General features: G+C 39.8%; 1 protein-coding gene across 3 annotated transcripts in view; it reads right to left on the bottom strand.

Moving 5' to 3' along the window:
* Positions 1–15,845, bottom strand: part of LOC126162903 (centrosomal protein of 78 kDa-like) — a 119,714-nt gene that overhangs the window by 40,256 nt on the left and 63,613 nt on the right. For all 3 annotated transcript variants that reach the window (XM_049919711.1, XM_049919714.1, XM_049919712.1), the window contains exon 5: positions 12,400–12,574. In XM_049919711.1, the coding sequence (XP_049775668.1) occupies positions 12,400–12,574 (175 nt within the window). The remainder of the gene's footprint in view (positions 1–12,399; positions 12,575–15,845) is intronic.

Consider the following 15,845-nt stretch of genomic DNA (forward strand, 5'->3'; position numbering starts at 1 on the left):
TCGTTTGAGGATCAAACAGAACCAGAACATGCAGGTTATTGTGAACAGCATCCCAATTTTCTTAACTCAGTGATCACTGGTGATGAATCCTGGGTTTATGTGTACAACCTAGAAACAAAGTTCCAGTCATTGCAATGGAAGCATCTATCATTCCTGAGACCCAAACAAGCAAAGCAGGTCTACAGCAATGTGAATGTCATGCTGACTGTCTATTTTGAGTCCAATGTCAATTAATTCAGAATGTCTTAACCAAACACAACATGGCTGTGGTTTGCCAGCCTCCCTGTTACCCAGTTACAGAGTTACTTTTGGCTTTTCCCTAAACTGAAAAAGACTCTGATAGGAACAAGATTTCAGAACAAGGGAAGACATTATGCAGAATTAGACGGAACAGCTGTATACCATACCAAAAGGGGCTTTCCAGCAATGCTTACAGAAATGACAGCAGCATTAGGAGAGGTGTGTAGAAGCTGAAGGGTACTAGTTTGAAGATACTAGAGCCAAACAATTGTATCTGAAGAAAGATGGATTTTGTAACTCATAGGTGGATACTTTTTCAACAGTCCTTGTACTGTGTTCAACTGAAACTGATTTTTGTTTTAGAACATCAAATTTGCCATTATGTGCAGAAATGATTTATTTCACTATTGCAATTTCTGACTTTGGGCCATTTTCAAGTTTCTAATGATGACATCTATATGTGTCAGAGGATTTTGAAGTCTGATGTGTGCTGAAGTAAAATCTTCTGCAGCATCACTTGAAAATGGCTCCAAGGCCAAAATTGAGTGAAATAATTAATTTTTCCAATCAACAGCAAATATGATGCTTTTAAAAAAATTCTACATGACTGTGAACCCTGAACATGAGAAGTTAATTGTCAGCAATAAATACCATTCAGGATTAAATATAGTGGAAAAGAAATATAATATTTCCTAGATGTCTGAAGATGTATAGCTGTTTGCTTTCCATTGTATTCTATGTTGTTGTTGTTGTTGTTGTTGTTGTTGGTGGTGGTGGTGGTGGTGATGGTGATGTGAGTTTAGGAAGCTCAATAGTGAGGTTATAAGCACTCATAAAACTAACAAAATCTTTCTTCTGAATGTGTAAAATAACAGTAATAGTCATAAGGTAAAATAATTTTCTATCCAAAGATACAAAAATAAAAGTGATTTAAGACTTGGATCTGTTGACCATTACCAAGTGCAGCAGTAAAATAAGAATAATTAAATTTGTTTCATAGATGCATATGGCTAGCTAACTACTGATATTAAAAAAGGGAAAGAGCCAGCCATTCTGACATTAGTTAAAATTTATGCTCTACCTCAAGGAAGAGTTCTGACATCTCATATTTTAAAATCTATACCATATTCACTGAATTGTCACCTAAAGTAGAAAGTCCACAAATAATTCTACAGCTGATCTCTTGACCGCAAATAAATTAGTCAACTCACCATGGCATAGTGGTCTGCCAGTAAGACGGTGGCTAAATGATGTATTCTGCTTAGAGGATAAGAATACTTTGCAGCATCACCAGTGCACACTCAGTCTCTTTTCCACAATACAAACTTGAGCTGTTGGCAACCTTGGTAACTGTAAGTGTTAGGGTGACTACCACAACAAGCTACTGTTTCTGCTCCTGATTCTTCCTTGAGAAATTTATATGCCCGGTAACCTATGCTTCGGAAACTCACTGCTTAACATAATACTTGTACTATTTGCTTCATGCCTGCCATAAGGAACACTGCAGTGGCTAAATACTGTCACCATACCTAAAATATCATTAAGCACATGCTACAGCCAGACATGGCAGAATTATTCTATTTGCTAAGGCATCATGTGGTGCACTTGTCCTTGACATTTTGTATTGCCCCATTCTGCCACCTTCTTACATGCACTGGACTATAACATTGGTATGCCATAAGCACTGCAAACTGATGGGTCCTCTAGCTGAAGAAGTAGTCCACGAGTGTGTCTAATATGAAGACATGTTAATAGGACTTGTGGCAGTGATATTTTTCATGTCTGGTGCAAAGTGATATCAAAAGTGTGCGAGAGTGTTTTCTGGTCATGTGTTGTTTTTTTATCTTTGCCGTAAGACTATAGAGTCTCCTAGTTTTTGTTACTTCTCTGTTGTTTTTTTAGTTTCTTCTCATTGTGAGTTTTTGCGAATCAATATTTTTTCGTTAACACATTATACCGGATGGCTATGCAATTATTTGTTGTAGGCAAGTAGCCTACATAATTGGTGACCCCGACGTGATCTGAACGCGCAACCTTCTGTACCGAGAGAAACGGGAGATAGGACCCTGTCAGAATACTGGCGTCATTTACGCAGCCTGGTAGATAGTTCGACAGTCTCTGATAGACTGTTACTCCACGTATGGCAACAACAGCTACCAATGCAAGTGAGAACTACACTAGCTATATTCGACGAAAGATCAGTTGACAAACTGCTGCTCGCTGCAGACAGAATCTGTGAGACGCACGAGCCTGCTGCAACAGTCGCAATGACGTCGACAGATGCCACATACGATAACTACCATTACCAGCAAGACCAAACTGACGATATAACAGTAAACTGTGCCGCGGTCGCAACAAAAAGTTCAAACAAAATTAGAGATTTAAAAACTGCAATAGAGGATTAGCGAACGCAGCTACGCACGCTACAGCAACCACAAGTTATCTTTAAGCGCAAGAGAGACCGGGCTGGGCGTGAAACACGAAGTCAACAAGAGGACGAGCAAAGTGTGTTGGTACCATAAACATTTTGGGAGAGATGCTACAAGATGTACATCACCGTGCGCCTACTCAGACCTAAGGTATGTACAGAAACAGTGCAGTGTTTTCATGTCAGCGACAGCAATCGTCAATACATATGCCTCCTGCTTCGAAAAGATTGTATGTATCAGACGTACTTACGGGTACAAGGTTTTTGGTGGATACCGGGTCAGACATTAGTTCGCTTCCTGTCAGTCATGCGCCACACAATGAAAAAGACATACAGCCACGTTTGAAGGCAGTGAATAACTCGGTGATTAACACGTACGGATGTAAAGTGTGCAAGATTGATGTGGGTTTTTCCAAACAGTTTACCTGGTCTTTTGTGATAGCTGGTATATCGGAACCTATTTTGGGTGCTGATTTTCTGGCACATTTCGAGTTGATGGTCGACTTACAAGGAAAAGGTTTGTTAAATCTGACAGACAACAGTGCAATATCAAGCACTACAGGGCATACAACTTGTGAGAAGCTACAGGCGATTGGCAACTCTGTAGCCAAAGAGCTACATGATGAAGAGAAGAATCAGAGATGTTCTGACAGACAGACAAAAGAAGTTAAACATAGTACAGTTCACTATATTCGTACCACACCAGGACAACGAGTTTCACGACGAGCACGTAGAATCGCACCAGAGAGATTGACAGAAACAAAGGTTGATGAATAATTAAGTAGACACAAGAAATGGACAAAGCATTTAATGATCTTCAAGCAAGCCTCAGAAAATCAGTGTTGCTTGCTCACCCAGTTCACTACGCACAGCTAGCTATTGTTGTAGACGCAAGCCAGTCAGCAATAGGGGCGCGCTGCACCAGCTTGTAGAAGGGCAATGGCAACCACTAAGGTTTTTCTCTAAAAAGTTACAGTCTGCACAACAGAAGTGGAGCGCGTATGACAAAGAATTGTTCGCGATCTATGAAGCAACTCAATACTTCTGCCCACAAATAGAGGTTAGACCAGTGACTGTGTTTACAGACCACAAATCCATAACATCAGCTTTTAAAAACACCAGTGATAAGTGCTCACCAAGACAGTTCCGTTATATTGAGTTCATAAGTCACTTCACAACAGATATACGCCATTTAAGAGGCGCAGAAAATTTAGTGGCTGACTATTTTTCACGTATTTGCGGGATTTCAGAAATTACAGACTATGATAAACTTGGCAGTGGAACAGACCAAGGATGCAGAGCTACGACAGCTGTTAAACGACCCGTCTACAGGTCTGAAGTTCGAGCAAATTCCGGTGCCTAACTCCAAGCTGAAGCTGTGGTGCGACTTTTCTTAAGGCAGACCAAGACCATTCATTTCAGAACTATTGCGCAAGACAGCATTCGGCAGTGTCCACACACTATCACACCCAGGAACCAACGCTACAATCAAGCTGCTGACAGACCACTATGTGTGGCCTTCTATGAAAAGAGACGCATGCCTTTGGGTACGTTCCTGCATTCCTTGTCAACAAAGTAAAGTAGGATGACATGTGCGTGCTGATATTGGAGATTTTCAAGGTGTGTCTGCTAGATTCGCACACGTTCACATGGACCTGGTTGGACCTTTCCCACAGTCAGAGGGTTACAGATATTTGTTTAGGCCACAGATATGTGCACAAGCTGGGCAGAAGCAACTCCAATAGTTGATATTTCAGCCGAAACTACTGCGAAGACGTTTCTGTGTACGTGGGTTGCCCGTTTTGGATGCCCCCTTCATATCACAACTGACCAATTCGACGTCAGTTTGAATCTACGTTGTTCCTCGAGCTATCCAAAATGTGCGGTTTCCAACGCCACCACACGACTACCTATCACCCTACCAGTAATGGTATGGTCAAACGATGGCACAGAACACTCTAAGCAGCATTGATGTGTCATCAAGAGAGATGGACGGAAGCATTACCATTAGTGTTGTTAGGCCTGCGGACAGCTCACAAACCCGATATTGGTGCATCAGTTGCCGAGATGGTTTACGGCGAGCCGCTACGGATTCCTGCAGATTACTTAGTACTACCTGTATCAGAGGGCCTCACACAGTGGGTGCAGCAGCTAAAACGTCACTGCACAAATATACGTTGCCTGCCACCTTCTTTCCATGGCAACCGTAAGGTGTTTGTACACAAAAACTTATACGATTGCTCTCACATAATGTTGCAAACAGACTCAGTCAAATCGCCTTTACAACCACCATATATGGGCCCATTTCAGGTGCTGAGTAGAAATAAGCATACTGTGGACATAATGTACAATGGTGTCCCGACAAAGATATCGATTGAACGTGTCAAGTCAGCATGGGTTTTACCCTCTCCGACCTCTGACACTATGCCTGTGCATCAACACAAGATGGACGCAGAGCATACCGAAACACCGCTCAGTAAATCGTCCGAGACAGGTGAATCTCCACCACAAACAACGTCACGGCGCCCGAGATACCCGACGCACACCAGAGCTGGATGTCGAATAAAATTCAAGTATCAAGATATCCCTGGGGCTCTGCACTTTAAGGGGGGGGGGGGGGGGGGGGGGGGGGCGTGTGGCAGTGATATTTTTCATGTCTGGTGCAAAGTGATTACAAAAGTGCGCGAGAGTTTTTTCTGGTCATGTGTTGTTTTTTTATCTTTGCCATAAGACTATAGAGTCTCCTAGTTTTTGTTACTTCTCTGTTGTTTTTTTAGTTTCTTCTCATTGTGAGTTTTTGTGAATCAATATTTTTTCGTTAACACATTATGCCGGATGGCTATGCAATTATTTGTTGCAGGGAAGTAGCCTACAGACTTTGATGGTTTGTTTTACCATTCACAACTTGTTAATCACTTTTTGCCAACAGTGCCTGGCCATGTACCTCAATAGTGAAGTCACTGTGGGTAGGGGGCGCTTTACATTGTGTCACAACGTGTGTACTGTGCAAGCCTTGGCTGGTGAACCCACCAATTCATTACCTGATTTTCCACAAGCACTTTTATTCATTGCCATGCATTCAGGATGTGACAAGATCTCTGATATGTATCATCCACACCAGCACTCTCAAGATTGCAGTTTACCTCTGTGTCGGAGGTGGAGAACTCGTCTGTCAAGCAATAAAGACAAATTACAGGACAGTATAGATCATATTCTTGGTTAGACTGGCACATAGTTAGTGTGCTAATTTTAAATGTTATAAATTGAGATTTTAAAAGTACAGTCAGTTTTGTATTTCATGAATGAAAAACAGCCTTGGGTCTCATCAGCAAACTGAGCAGTAGGTGGTTCTGGCCCAGTGAGAGAACTGCAATTTGGGCAGTTATTCAATTTTACACAACACTGGTGCCTGTCCCGAGCAGACAAGAACCTACAGGCTTACACTATGAGTTGCTGTTGAGTGGACAATGGAGCTCATGATGAACAGCACAGATGCTTCATGTGTGTCTGGCGCTGAAGGCATTTGTGGTCACTCTGATCGCCTCACAATGGGTAGTGTCAATGGCCTTCAAACATATAAGTCTTAAAGATGAGTAGCCTATCCCTGGCATCCATTGTCTGGCCAGAACCACAAGGAAGCCTGTTTGAACTGCCTTCTCCCCAAGACTTGTGGCAAAGACACTTTGGAATGTCAAGTATCTCAGTGCATCACATTTTTTAAAATTCTTTTAGGTGTGATAGGCCCAGGAACCACTTCACAGCTTTCATTGTTAGGAATATATTACAGTAGAGCGTCGATTATCCAAACATCGGTCAACCGAATGACCGCTTAACCGAACTGTGTACTCGCTCGCACCTGTTACTCTCCCACCCTACCGTCCATCATCCCCCTCACTCCCAAACCAAGTTTCCCCACAGTAGTCGCTGCACTGGGCCACCGCTGGCGGAACATTGCTTCTAATGGGGCCTTCACAAGGCACTGCTGACCGGCAAAGCCGCCAGTCGCTGTGATTCAAGAATCAGCACACTTCTGTCGGCTCGGCACTGGCAGTAGAAGTAGCGGCAGTATCAAAGCTGTTCACAGCAACAGCTGCGCCAGCTTAGAGTTGAGGCGCGCCGCTCCGCGCAGTTTGAAGGATTGCGCGCCCCCAGGAAGAGCTTCTCACGGAGCAAACAGTCACCTTCTGTTCTCTGTTACGATCACTTGTGTGCTGCTGCGTGCAGAAGTGAACTTGACGATAAAAAACGCTTAGACGTAAACGTGTTTTCCTTTCTATGAGGGACAAGTACGAGATTAAAAGGTTAGCAGAAGGTGAATCTGCAACCACTTTATCCAATGAGTACAAGGTGGGGATGTCGACAATTACGGATATTAAAAAAAAAAAAAAAACCAGAAGACGAGCATAGCAAATTTTATAGCTATGCTTGATTCTACTGATGAATCAACAAGCCGTAAAACTATGAAGCTCGCCACTAACACAAGTCTAGATGATGCTGTTTACAAGTGGTTTACACAAAAGAGATTGGAAGGAGAACCTATCTCAGGTCCTATTCTGTGTGAGAAGGCAATGCAGTTCAACGAAAAACTTTGAGGGCCTTCGAACTTTAAAGCGAGCACGGGCTGGTTAAAACGCTTCAAGCCAAGACACGGCATTTGTGAGCTTACAGTAGAGGGAGAAAAACTGTCGGCTGATTCTTTCAAAGTCAAACTAAGGGACGTATTAAGGGAAGCAGATTATGCTCTCGAAAACATTTACAATGCTGGCGAAACAGGACTTAACTGGAAAGCTTTACCGAGAATAACTCTTGTTTCACGTCATGAATTAGCAGCACCTGGTCCTAAAACAAGCAAGGACCGTATTAGAGCTTTGGCTTGTGCTAATGCTACTGGAAGTCACCGACTGCCTATGTTTGTCATTGGTAAAAGTAAAAAACCAAGTTGTTTCAAGCACATTAATATGTCAGCCCTGCCTGCTGTGTACACCTCACAAAAGAGTGCCTGGTTGGATAGTATGATTTTTATGAAGTGGTTTCTGGACGTTTTCGTACCCTCTGTAAAAGCTCATCAGCTAAAGAATGGGAAGAGGGAGAAAACACTACTTCTCCTTGAAAATGCACCAACTCATCCGTCATGTGATGTTTTAAACGAAAAAGACGAGTTCATAAAGGTAATATTTCTTCCAACTAACTTAACCTCCTTATTACAGCCCATGGATCAAGGCGTTATTGAGACTTTCGAACGATATTACAGGAAATAATTGTTGCGTAAGTTATTGTTAGAAAGAGAAGAGGATGGAGAAGAAAGTCTCTTAAGAAATCATAAGAATATTGACTTGAAAGACGCGTCCTACATGATCAGCGCTGCATGGAATAGTGTAAAGGAAGAGAATTTGAAGAAAGCCTGGAATAAAATTTTGGACACAGAAGAAAATTCACAAGGTATGATTGAAAATGATGAACAGAATGATATGTCCGAAATTCTCGGTATGCTAAAAGAAATAGATTCCCACAAATGTAATGAAGAAGACGTTCAGGAATGGATGAATATTGATGCTGCAGATCCAGGACACCAAATCATTCAGGACAGCGAGATTGTAAACGTCGTCACTGATAAAGATGACTCCGCCAGCATCTCATCAATCAGTGCTCCAGAAAGTGAAGATGAAAGTATACCAACAGCTTCTGAGGCATTCACTTGTTTAGATACTGATGGATCAACAAGCCGTAAAACTATGAAGTTTGAAGGATTGCGCCCCCCCAAGATGGTTTGAAGCCCAAGATGAAAGTGACCAGTTTCAGATATCTGTAATGAAAAAAGTACGTGACTTAGCTGCTCGTAAGCGTGTAGGCTTGCTTAGACAGACAAAAAAAAAAAGGATTTTTTAAAACGTTAATTTTGTATACTGTGTGTATTGTTCGTGCGAAATCTGTATGTAATATGTATATATTTTTGTTTGATAAACTGTGCCACATACTATATATTCCTACTGAAGTTGCCTTTGTATGTTACTTTGTAATACTAAAAGAGATGCCTGTTTTTATCAATAAATTTTTTCAATAAATTTACTGTACAGTACTTCTTTTTGGCAAATAAACATGTATAGTTCGATTATTCGAACAAACCAGTTTTCCAAACACCCATGTCCCCCAATTACTTCGGATAATCGACGCTCTACTGTACTAATTTTCATATATGGTGGCTTGAATATGAGTCATGAATGGTGAAAACTGATAAACACAATTTAATTTTCGCCACTGATTGATCCCGTTCGGATGTTTGTGAAAATGATCCCGTTCCTACCTGCCATGCTGCCACGAAACGAACATATCATCCATTAATGGAACCAAATATTCGGTTTCTTGCTCCTCCCATTTTTCCATAAACAAGTTCGCTATAACTGGTCTTAAGGGGCTCCCCATTGCGACGCCATCCGTCTGTTCATAGGACTCTTTGTTCCATTTTAAATACGTGGTTGTGAGGCAATATTTAAATAGTTCTGCAACAGCCAGAGGAAAAAATCCGATTCAGCTGTTGCAACACTTCGCTGATTGCAATCATAGTGAATAGTGACACCACATCAAAGCTAACTAATATATCCTCCAGCTGTACCACTATGCTATTTAATTTACTGCTATGATGTGCTGAATTATTGATATACAAATCCAGTCAGCCCACATACAGTTGTAATAATGTTGTCAAGAACTTGGCAATCATAAGTGGGCAAAGCAATAGCACTCACTATAGGCCTTACAGAAACACATTCTTTGTGCACCTTCAGCAATCCGTAAAATCTTGCTGCCAGTGCAACTGAATTGAACAGTCTTTTCTGGATGCTCTGTTCGATAGAAGAACTCCTCTATCGAGGCCCTAGAGATTGTGAAACACTCCAGGAATTTCAATAGGAAGGAGGAGAGTGTGAAATTGAATGAAATTTGGATTCCGGTGCTGAAGAAGATGTGTACCAATCCTCCAACATGGGATGATAGTAACAGCAGATGACGGCATTCAACAACACCCAACTGCGCTCGTGTATTCAAAAAGTGACATCACGCCACAGTGCAGACGGGGAATTTTGCTGTAGTCAGTAGCGAGCCACAGTGTGAATTTGACATTCAACAAAGCTATGATCCCCCTAGAAAATGTCCTCCACAGATGGGGGATGAAATGTCGGGTTTTAAAGTGCAATCCCTTCGGCCACAGCATAACAGCCCAGAATATTTTATTTACTGTAGGTGAGTTGCGTTTGCATGCGCGCAGAGAGAGAGAGAGAGAGAGAGAGAGAGAGAGAGAGAGAGTGTGTGTGTGTGTGTGTGTGTGTGTGTGTGTGTACATTGTCAATTTTTGGCAAAGGCCTTGTTGGCCAAAAGGTAACTGTCCGACAGTCTTTTTGTTGTTCCTTTCTGCGACTCAGCATTTCCACTATATGGTGAGTGAGTAGCAACTGTTAAATGTTAGTTTGATTAAACAATGATAAAATAAGCTTACATAATATGAGCTAAAGCACTGTTTAATTAAACAATAATGAAATTAACTTTAATTATACCACCCTTTTGCCACAGACAAGTGTTACTCCACAGTCATCAGCCACCAGAAGCATTAAACAGTTCAGTTGCATCAGAGACCACCCAGCCACTTACTCAGTTACTAATTATCTCACAGACAATGACCTTATTGGGGGGATTGTGCTTCTAGCTCATAATATGGGCATTTCTTGAATGGAATACACATTTTTTCTCACCTAGTTTGCTGTTTATTTTGTATTACCCCTGCTCACTTTAATTCATGGCAACGCAATTGATCACTGTGTTAGCTGAAGCAATAACGAAGGAATAGGTACTGATCTGTAATTGTTAAACAACACTGGAATGGTGCAAAACAATTTCATTTGTGGTTGGTGCTCTTTATAAATAGGTGCGCCTGCTCGAGTGTTAAATCTGCCGCTACTTCTCTCTCTTTACCATCTCAGAGTCCTTTGCAGCATACAATTTTAATCTACTGCTGAGCTTGGTAACATTTCTGAGCATTGCACTGCTGTACTCCGCTTAAAGATACTAGTTACAAGGTAATCATCACTCAAGACATTGTGCACTGAAATTCCCGTCTCATGACTACAAAGTAACACATTCCTTTCCACTGTCTGACTATACCTTATATCCTGTACTGCTAAATTTCTTCTGAATTTGTTGGGAAATGTTGTTATTTTAATGTCTTGAAACTTGGCTTTGTTAATGTTTTGCCCACAATGTTCAAAGCACTGTCGTCATTGCAAAAGTAAAGAGCAAACGTCCTTGACTTGCAGAATCTCCTGAATTTATTTCTGATTTAGCAAGCTTCATAACTTGTAACCCTAACTTTTTCACTACAAACTGCAGATAATAATTGTGCTAGCACTTGCTGTACAACTGTGAAATTAGACAAGTTTTAAGATCAACTCTCATTTTCCAGAATGTAACAGTAGCAGCAATAACTGCACCACCAAAACGTCCGGTTTCAACCTTCATGCAGCCTGCAGCACCATATTCTGTATGAAAATAATGTTGACATTCCTCAAATGGCATTCCATTCCTTATGATTTTGAACGCTTCCTTATTTTGAGATTAGATGACTTAATGGAAGACTCATATTAGTCCAGGTGTATTCAGACAAAGGCGTGATCGGAATCAAAAGACCTAACCATGTACAGATTAATACATAGTTGCACATAGAAGTCGCTAGACTCATATTAGTCCAGGTGTATTCAGACAAAGGCGTGATCGGAATCAAAAGACCTAACCATGTACAGATTAATACATAGTTGCACTTAGAAGTCGCTACTCACTTCCATTAGTATCTGATGTTTACCAGCACTTCGTCTTGACACACACACACACACACACACACACACACACACACACACACACACACACACACATTTTAACTAGTTCTATTCCCATCATAAGGTTCTTGCATCTCAAAATATCTGTTATATTTTCACTTGATTACAAGGTCTAGATTCTTTGAACTTTCTGTACCCTTTTTATCCTATTAACTTTATGTACTATTTTTATTCTTTGAAATTTCTGTACCCTTTCTGTCAGTTATATTTTGTCTTAAGGAGCCCTGTTGAGGAAACAAGCAACTGACTCAAAAGTTGGATAAATTGTTACTATATTAATCATTTACACAACTATTACATGAAAACTAGAGGCACTGTTCATTTCCAGGTGTTGAAGGTGTGGGGCAGGGGGGCACATGTGTGCACTGAAATTCTTGTGTAAAATGAATTATAAATAGTCCTTCACTTCTATTCTACAAACTCTGCTCATCGCTCAAGAGCCCATTTTCCAGATAAAGCAGTGGCTCACAAACGCAGCTGAACAAACCTTGTCCTATATTTTCCACTGCCATGATTGTTTCCAACGTTCAGATGGCTTATCTAACACAGTCCCTACGGCTCCTCATTTCTATAAGCACAACCTTAACCACAGTGCCTCACTGTTCTTTCGTAATGATGAAAATTTCGCTTGAGTGCCTGCTTTTTACCAATCATGGCGAAGAACCTTTTTGTAAATGTCTGGTCTTTTTAAAACTAAAGGTGCAAGTAATTTGATCACTATGTCTATTTCTCTATTGTTACCTGTGTTAAAAAATTATTCTGTCAACAGGTCACTGCTTCTGAAATGAAAAGAATCATTTCTTTCCTCTTCTTGTTTATTATTATTATTAAATCTCCGTGGAGAATAAAACTTACCTTTGAGCCAGAGATCATCTTTAAGGCACTCTACTAAATACATAAGTCCTGCATCACCCAAATGTGGGTTATTGTTGATACTGACACGTCTGATTCCAGGCATTCTGTCAACATCAACAATACGGTATCGTAGAGCATCTTTCCATGTTTCTGAATATCTCTCCAGTTGTTGATACTAAACAAAAGAGATGGATTACAAGAAGCTCTATATGACAATACCAGGCAATCAAAAGCAAGGTCAGAATTTAACATCCAAAAAGCAATGGGTCTTCAGAGAAGGGCTAGTTGCTCAATTACACAAAAATGGAAGATATTTATTTTAAATATATTAGTGACAACTATTACTTAAAAAGTCAATGAGCTCAGCTGTTACTGCTTATTAATGTAACTGATACGTTGAGTAATTTAAAGAATTAAATTAAATTGAAATGAAAAAATTAGTTACAAATTTGAAATTAAGAAAAATGAAATAATTACATCCGTACACAAACTACATCATATTTGTGATTTTTCTTTAATTTTTCGTCCAGGTGCACATTTTTACTAGTTGAAAATACACACTTATTGCCCAACATTTGCAAAAATTTCACTGCAAACTTCATAAGTGTGTGTTCACGAACAACATAAATATCTAGAACATTTTCACAAACACTACACAAAGTTAGGTTCCTGCATTATGCCTATAAAATGTTTTATTTAAAAGAAATGAAAAATAATCATTACATTATAATATTTAGACATAAAATTTCTTTTTATATTATACTTTCGGCATGTGTAAGCCAAGTGTGGTTATGTGTTCTCTACGAACATGACTGTTACATTTTATCATTATGGTGGATGGGCAGGCACAACAATTGATGTCAAGTGACCAAGATGGGCATTAAGTGACTTTCTATGTGATACTTTTGTAACAGAATACTGGGTACATTTTTATTTCTCTCTTTATCTTGCACTTCTTTAATTTTTTTGTAATTTAATAGTAAGTTTGCAATTTGACTTTTCTGTGTTTTTATTTTTGCTGATGATTCATAAGAACTGGAACCTGTAAATTATTGTAAATTCATATAATGCAATCAAGATATTTGTGAATAAAAAAGTATTTTCCAAAATAGAATCACATGCTCCAATCTGACTATGTAGGTTCAACTGCAGGGTTACCTACTTCACACACTTTTGCTGAATAAACACATTACTTACTACAGGTTCACTGCCCCAGAAGGTAATTCCATAAAACAAGAAGGGAAAATATGCAAAATGAGTGAATACTCTTGTCTGTACATAAACACAAAGAGAGATGCTTTTAAGCATGAAATGTACTGAATGATCATCTTGATTATCTTATCTGTGGGTTGACTCCATTTTAATTAGTTATCCATCTGCTCCCTAAGGAATTTTACACAGTGTGCTTTGTTTCATGTATGGGCATTAATGTTTACTTCTGGGGCTAACAGGTCATTTTTATTTGTTCAAAATCCTATAATATGCATCTTTGTGAGATTAAGACAGATTGTTACTTATAGACTTCTCTAACTACCATCTCAGCTATGTCTGGTAGGGCTGAGTTTAGACTCTTCAATCCTATGCTTGTTTCACCAACAAAAAGTATTTTTTTTTAAGTACCAGGCTTGGAAATTGTACAGTACTGATGGTAATGAAGTTTCAACCCCTGACTACAGCTTGACATCTGAATTAGGTAGAGCTCTCCTCTCCTGACACAAAGAAATTTTAATCTCAAGAGTTACAGATCCCTTGTGTGCTTGTTTCTGTCCAGTTTTATCCTAGTTCTCTTTAGGAGAAAGCTAGACACAGAGTGCTGTTGTAATATGTTTAATAGTCAAATTTCACATCTATTCAACCTGATTATTAAATTTCTCTCCTGAACACCTCTTGTAATTTCTAAAAAAACTGTTGTCATTTTTTTGGTTCTGTGATCTGTGCCTGACAGGTCATCATATTTTATTGTTAACATCTGACCACCATGGTGAGATAAATCATTGACTACTGGTTTTACAGCCAGCTCACTGCAAATTGTCAGCATCTATTGCACTACATCTTTCAATCCTAATAGAGAATTTTTCTGTAACACATAATTGAAACTTCTTGTCCAGAATGTGGAATATCTTGGTGATGATTCCTGAGCAGTGGTAATGGTTTTGAAAAAAAGAATGTCAGCACCATTTACATTTCTCGTTTTATTTTAAACCACAACCAGCTTCGGTCCCCTAGGCCATTATCTAGTGGTATAACTAGGCATCTTGAGGGGGCACAGGACAACCGAACCCAGTTGTCATTTAACACTGACATTAGGTTCTCCACAAAACGTAATACGTAATTGGAAAATAAGTGTGCATAACCTTATTCAAACTCTCTCTCTCTCTCTCTCTCTCTCTCACACACACACACACACACACACAACAACACAACACACACACACACACACACACACACACACACACACACACACCTCTTGTGTCTTACTGGGTCACAGTCTTATGGGTTTAGCTTGTATCCATCAAGATGAATCTGTTCAGTTCAATGATTTTTTTTGTGACTTTGTTCAAGTTGCAGTATTTTGTTTTGCTAGTAGCTGTTTCAGCTGCAACTATCTATTTTGCAGCTCGGCTTTTTTAATGACTTTATCATAAGAAAAGTATTAAGGTGAAGTACCTAATGGAGGACAGTCATGTGCACAGAAATCTCTGCTTACTAAGCTGCTAAACCATATATATAGGATGTGGACAGCCGAGAAAAAAGTGTGGCCTATAGAGCAGAGTGAAACTATGGGATGCTAGATGACAGGGACACGCCAGCATAAATGGAAGGCAAGAAAGGTATAGGTAAAAGGGCACAAAGGTAGCAAAAAAAGAAAGGAATGAAGATTCATGAAGAGAAAAATTACTTCCTTGTGATATATTGCAGAAGATATTTATACTAGCAGAGATGTGCCAAATACAATATTTGGCCATAAAATATAAGATACATGATATGACACAACATGATGGAGTCGCAGGATTCATGATTATGTGGAAGGATTCATTCCCTTAAGTTGATTTACTAGATATTAATTTCATAAAAATGTAATTGCATTCTTCAGCAGTCAAAAATTTTGAAAATTGATTGTTCAAGATCAAGCAGGTAGAGAGTAAGGACCACATAAATTACAGTGAAGCACCAGAAGGAGAGGAGGACATAAAACAATACTTCACAGGTTGAGGGGTTATCTGATGTTATTTCAGTGTTAACAAAAGGAAGTCAAATTTACAAAGAACTTGGCAGTACAAGCCCAGTTATTGTTATGATGCTGCAGCCCCTCTGGCCTGGAAGTGAACACTGTTTTGGTTGGGAAGGTTGTCATTAAGTTTTTGTATCCTCTCCTGAGGCAAGCTCGCCCACACCTTTAGTAATTGGTTTTTGATATCCTGGATACCAGCACTGGGATGGAGGTG

This window comes from Schistocerca cancellata, chromosome 2, assembly GCF_023864275.1.
Source record: "Schistocerca cancellata isolate TAMUIC-IGC-003103 chromosome 2, iqSchCanc2.1, whole genome shotgun sequence".
Taxonomy (NCBI): domain Eukaryota; kingdom Metazoa; phylum Arthropoda; class Insecta; order Orthoptera; family Acrididae; genus Schistocerca; species Schistocerca cancellata.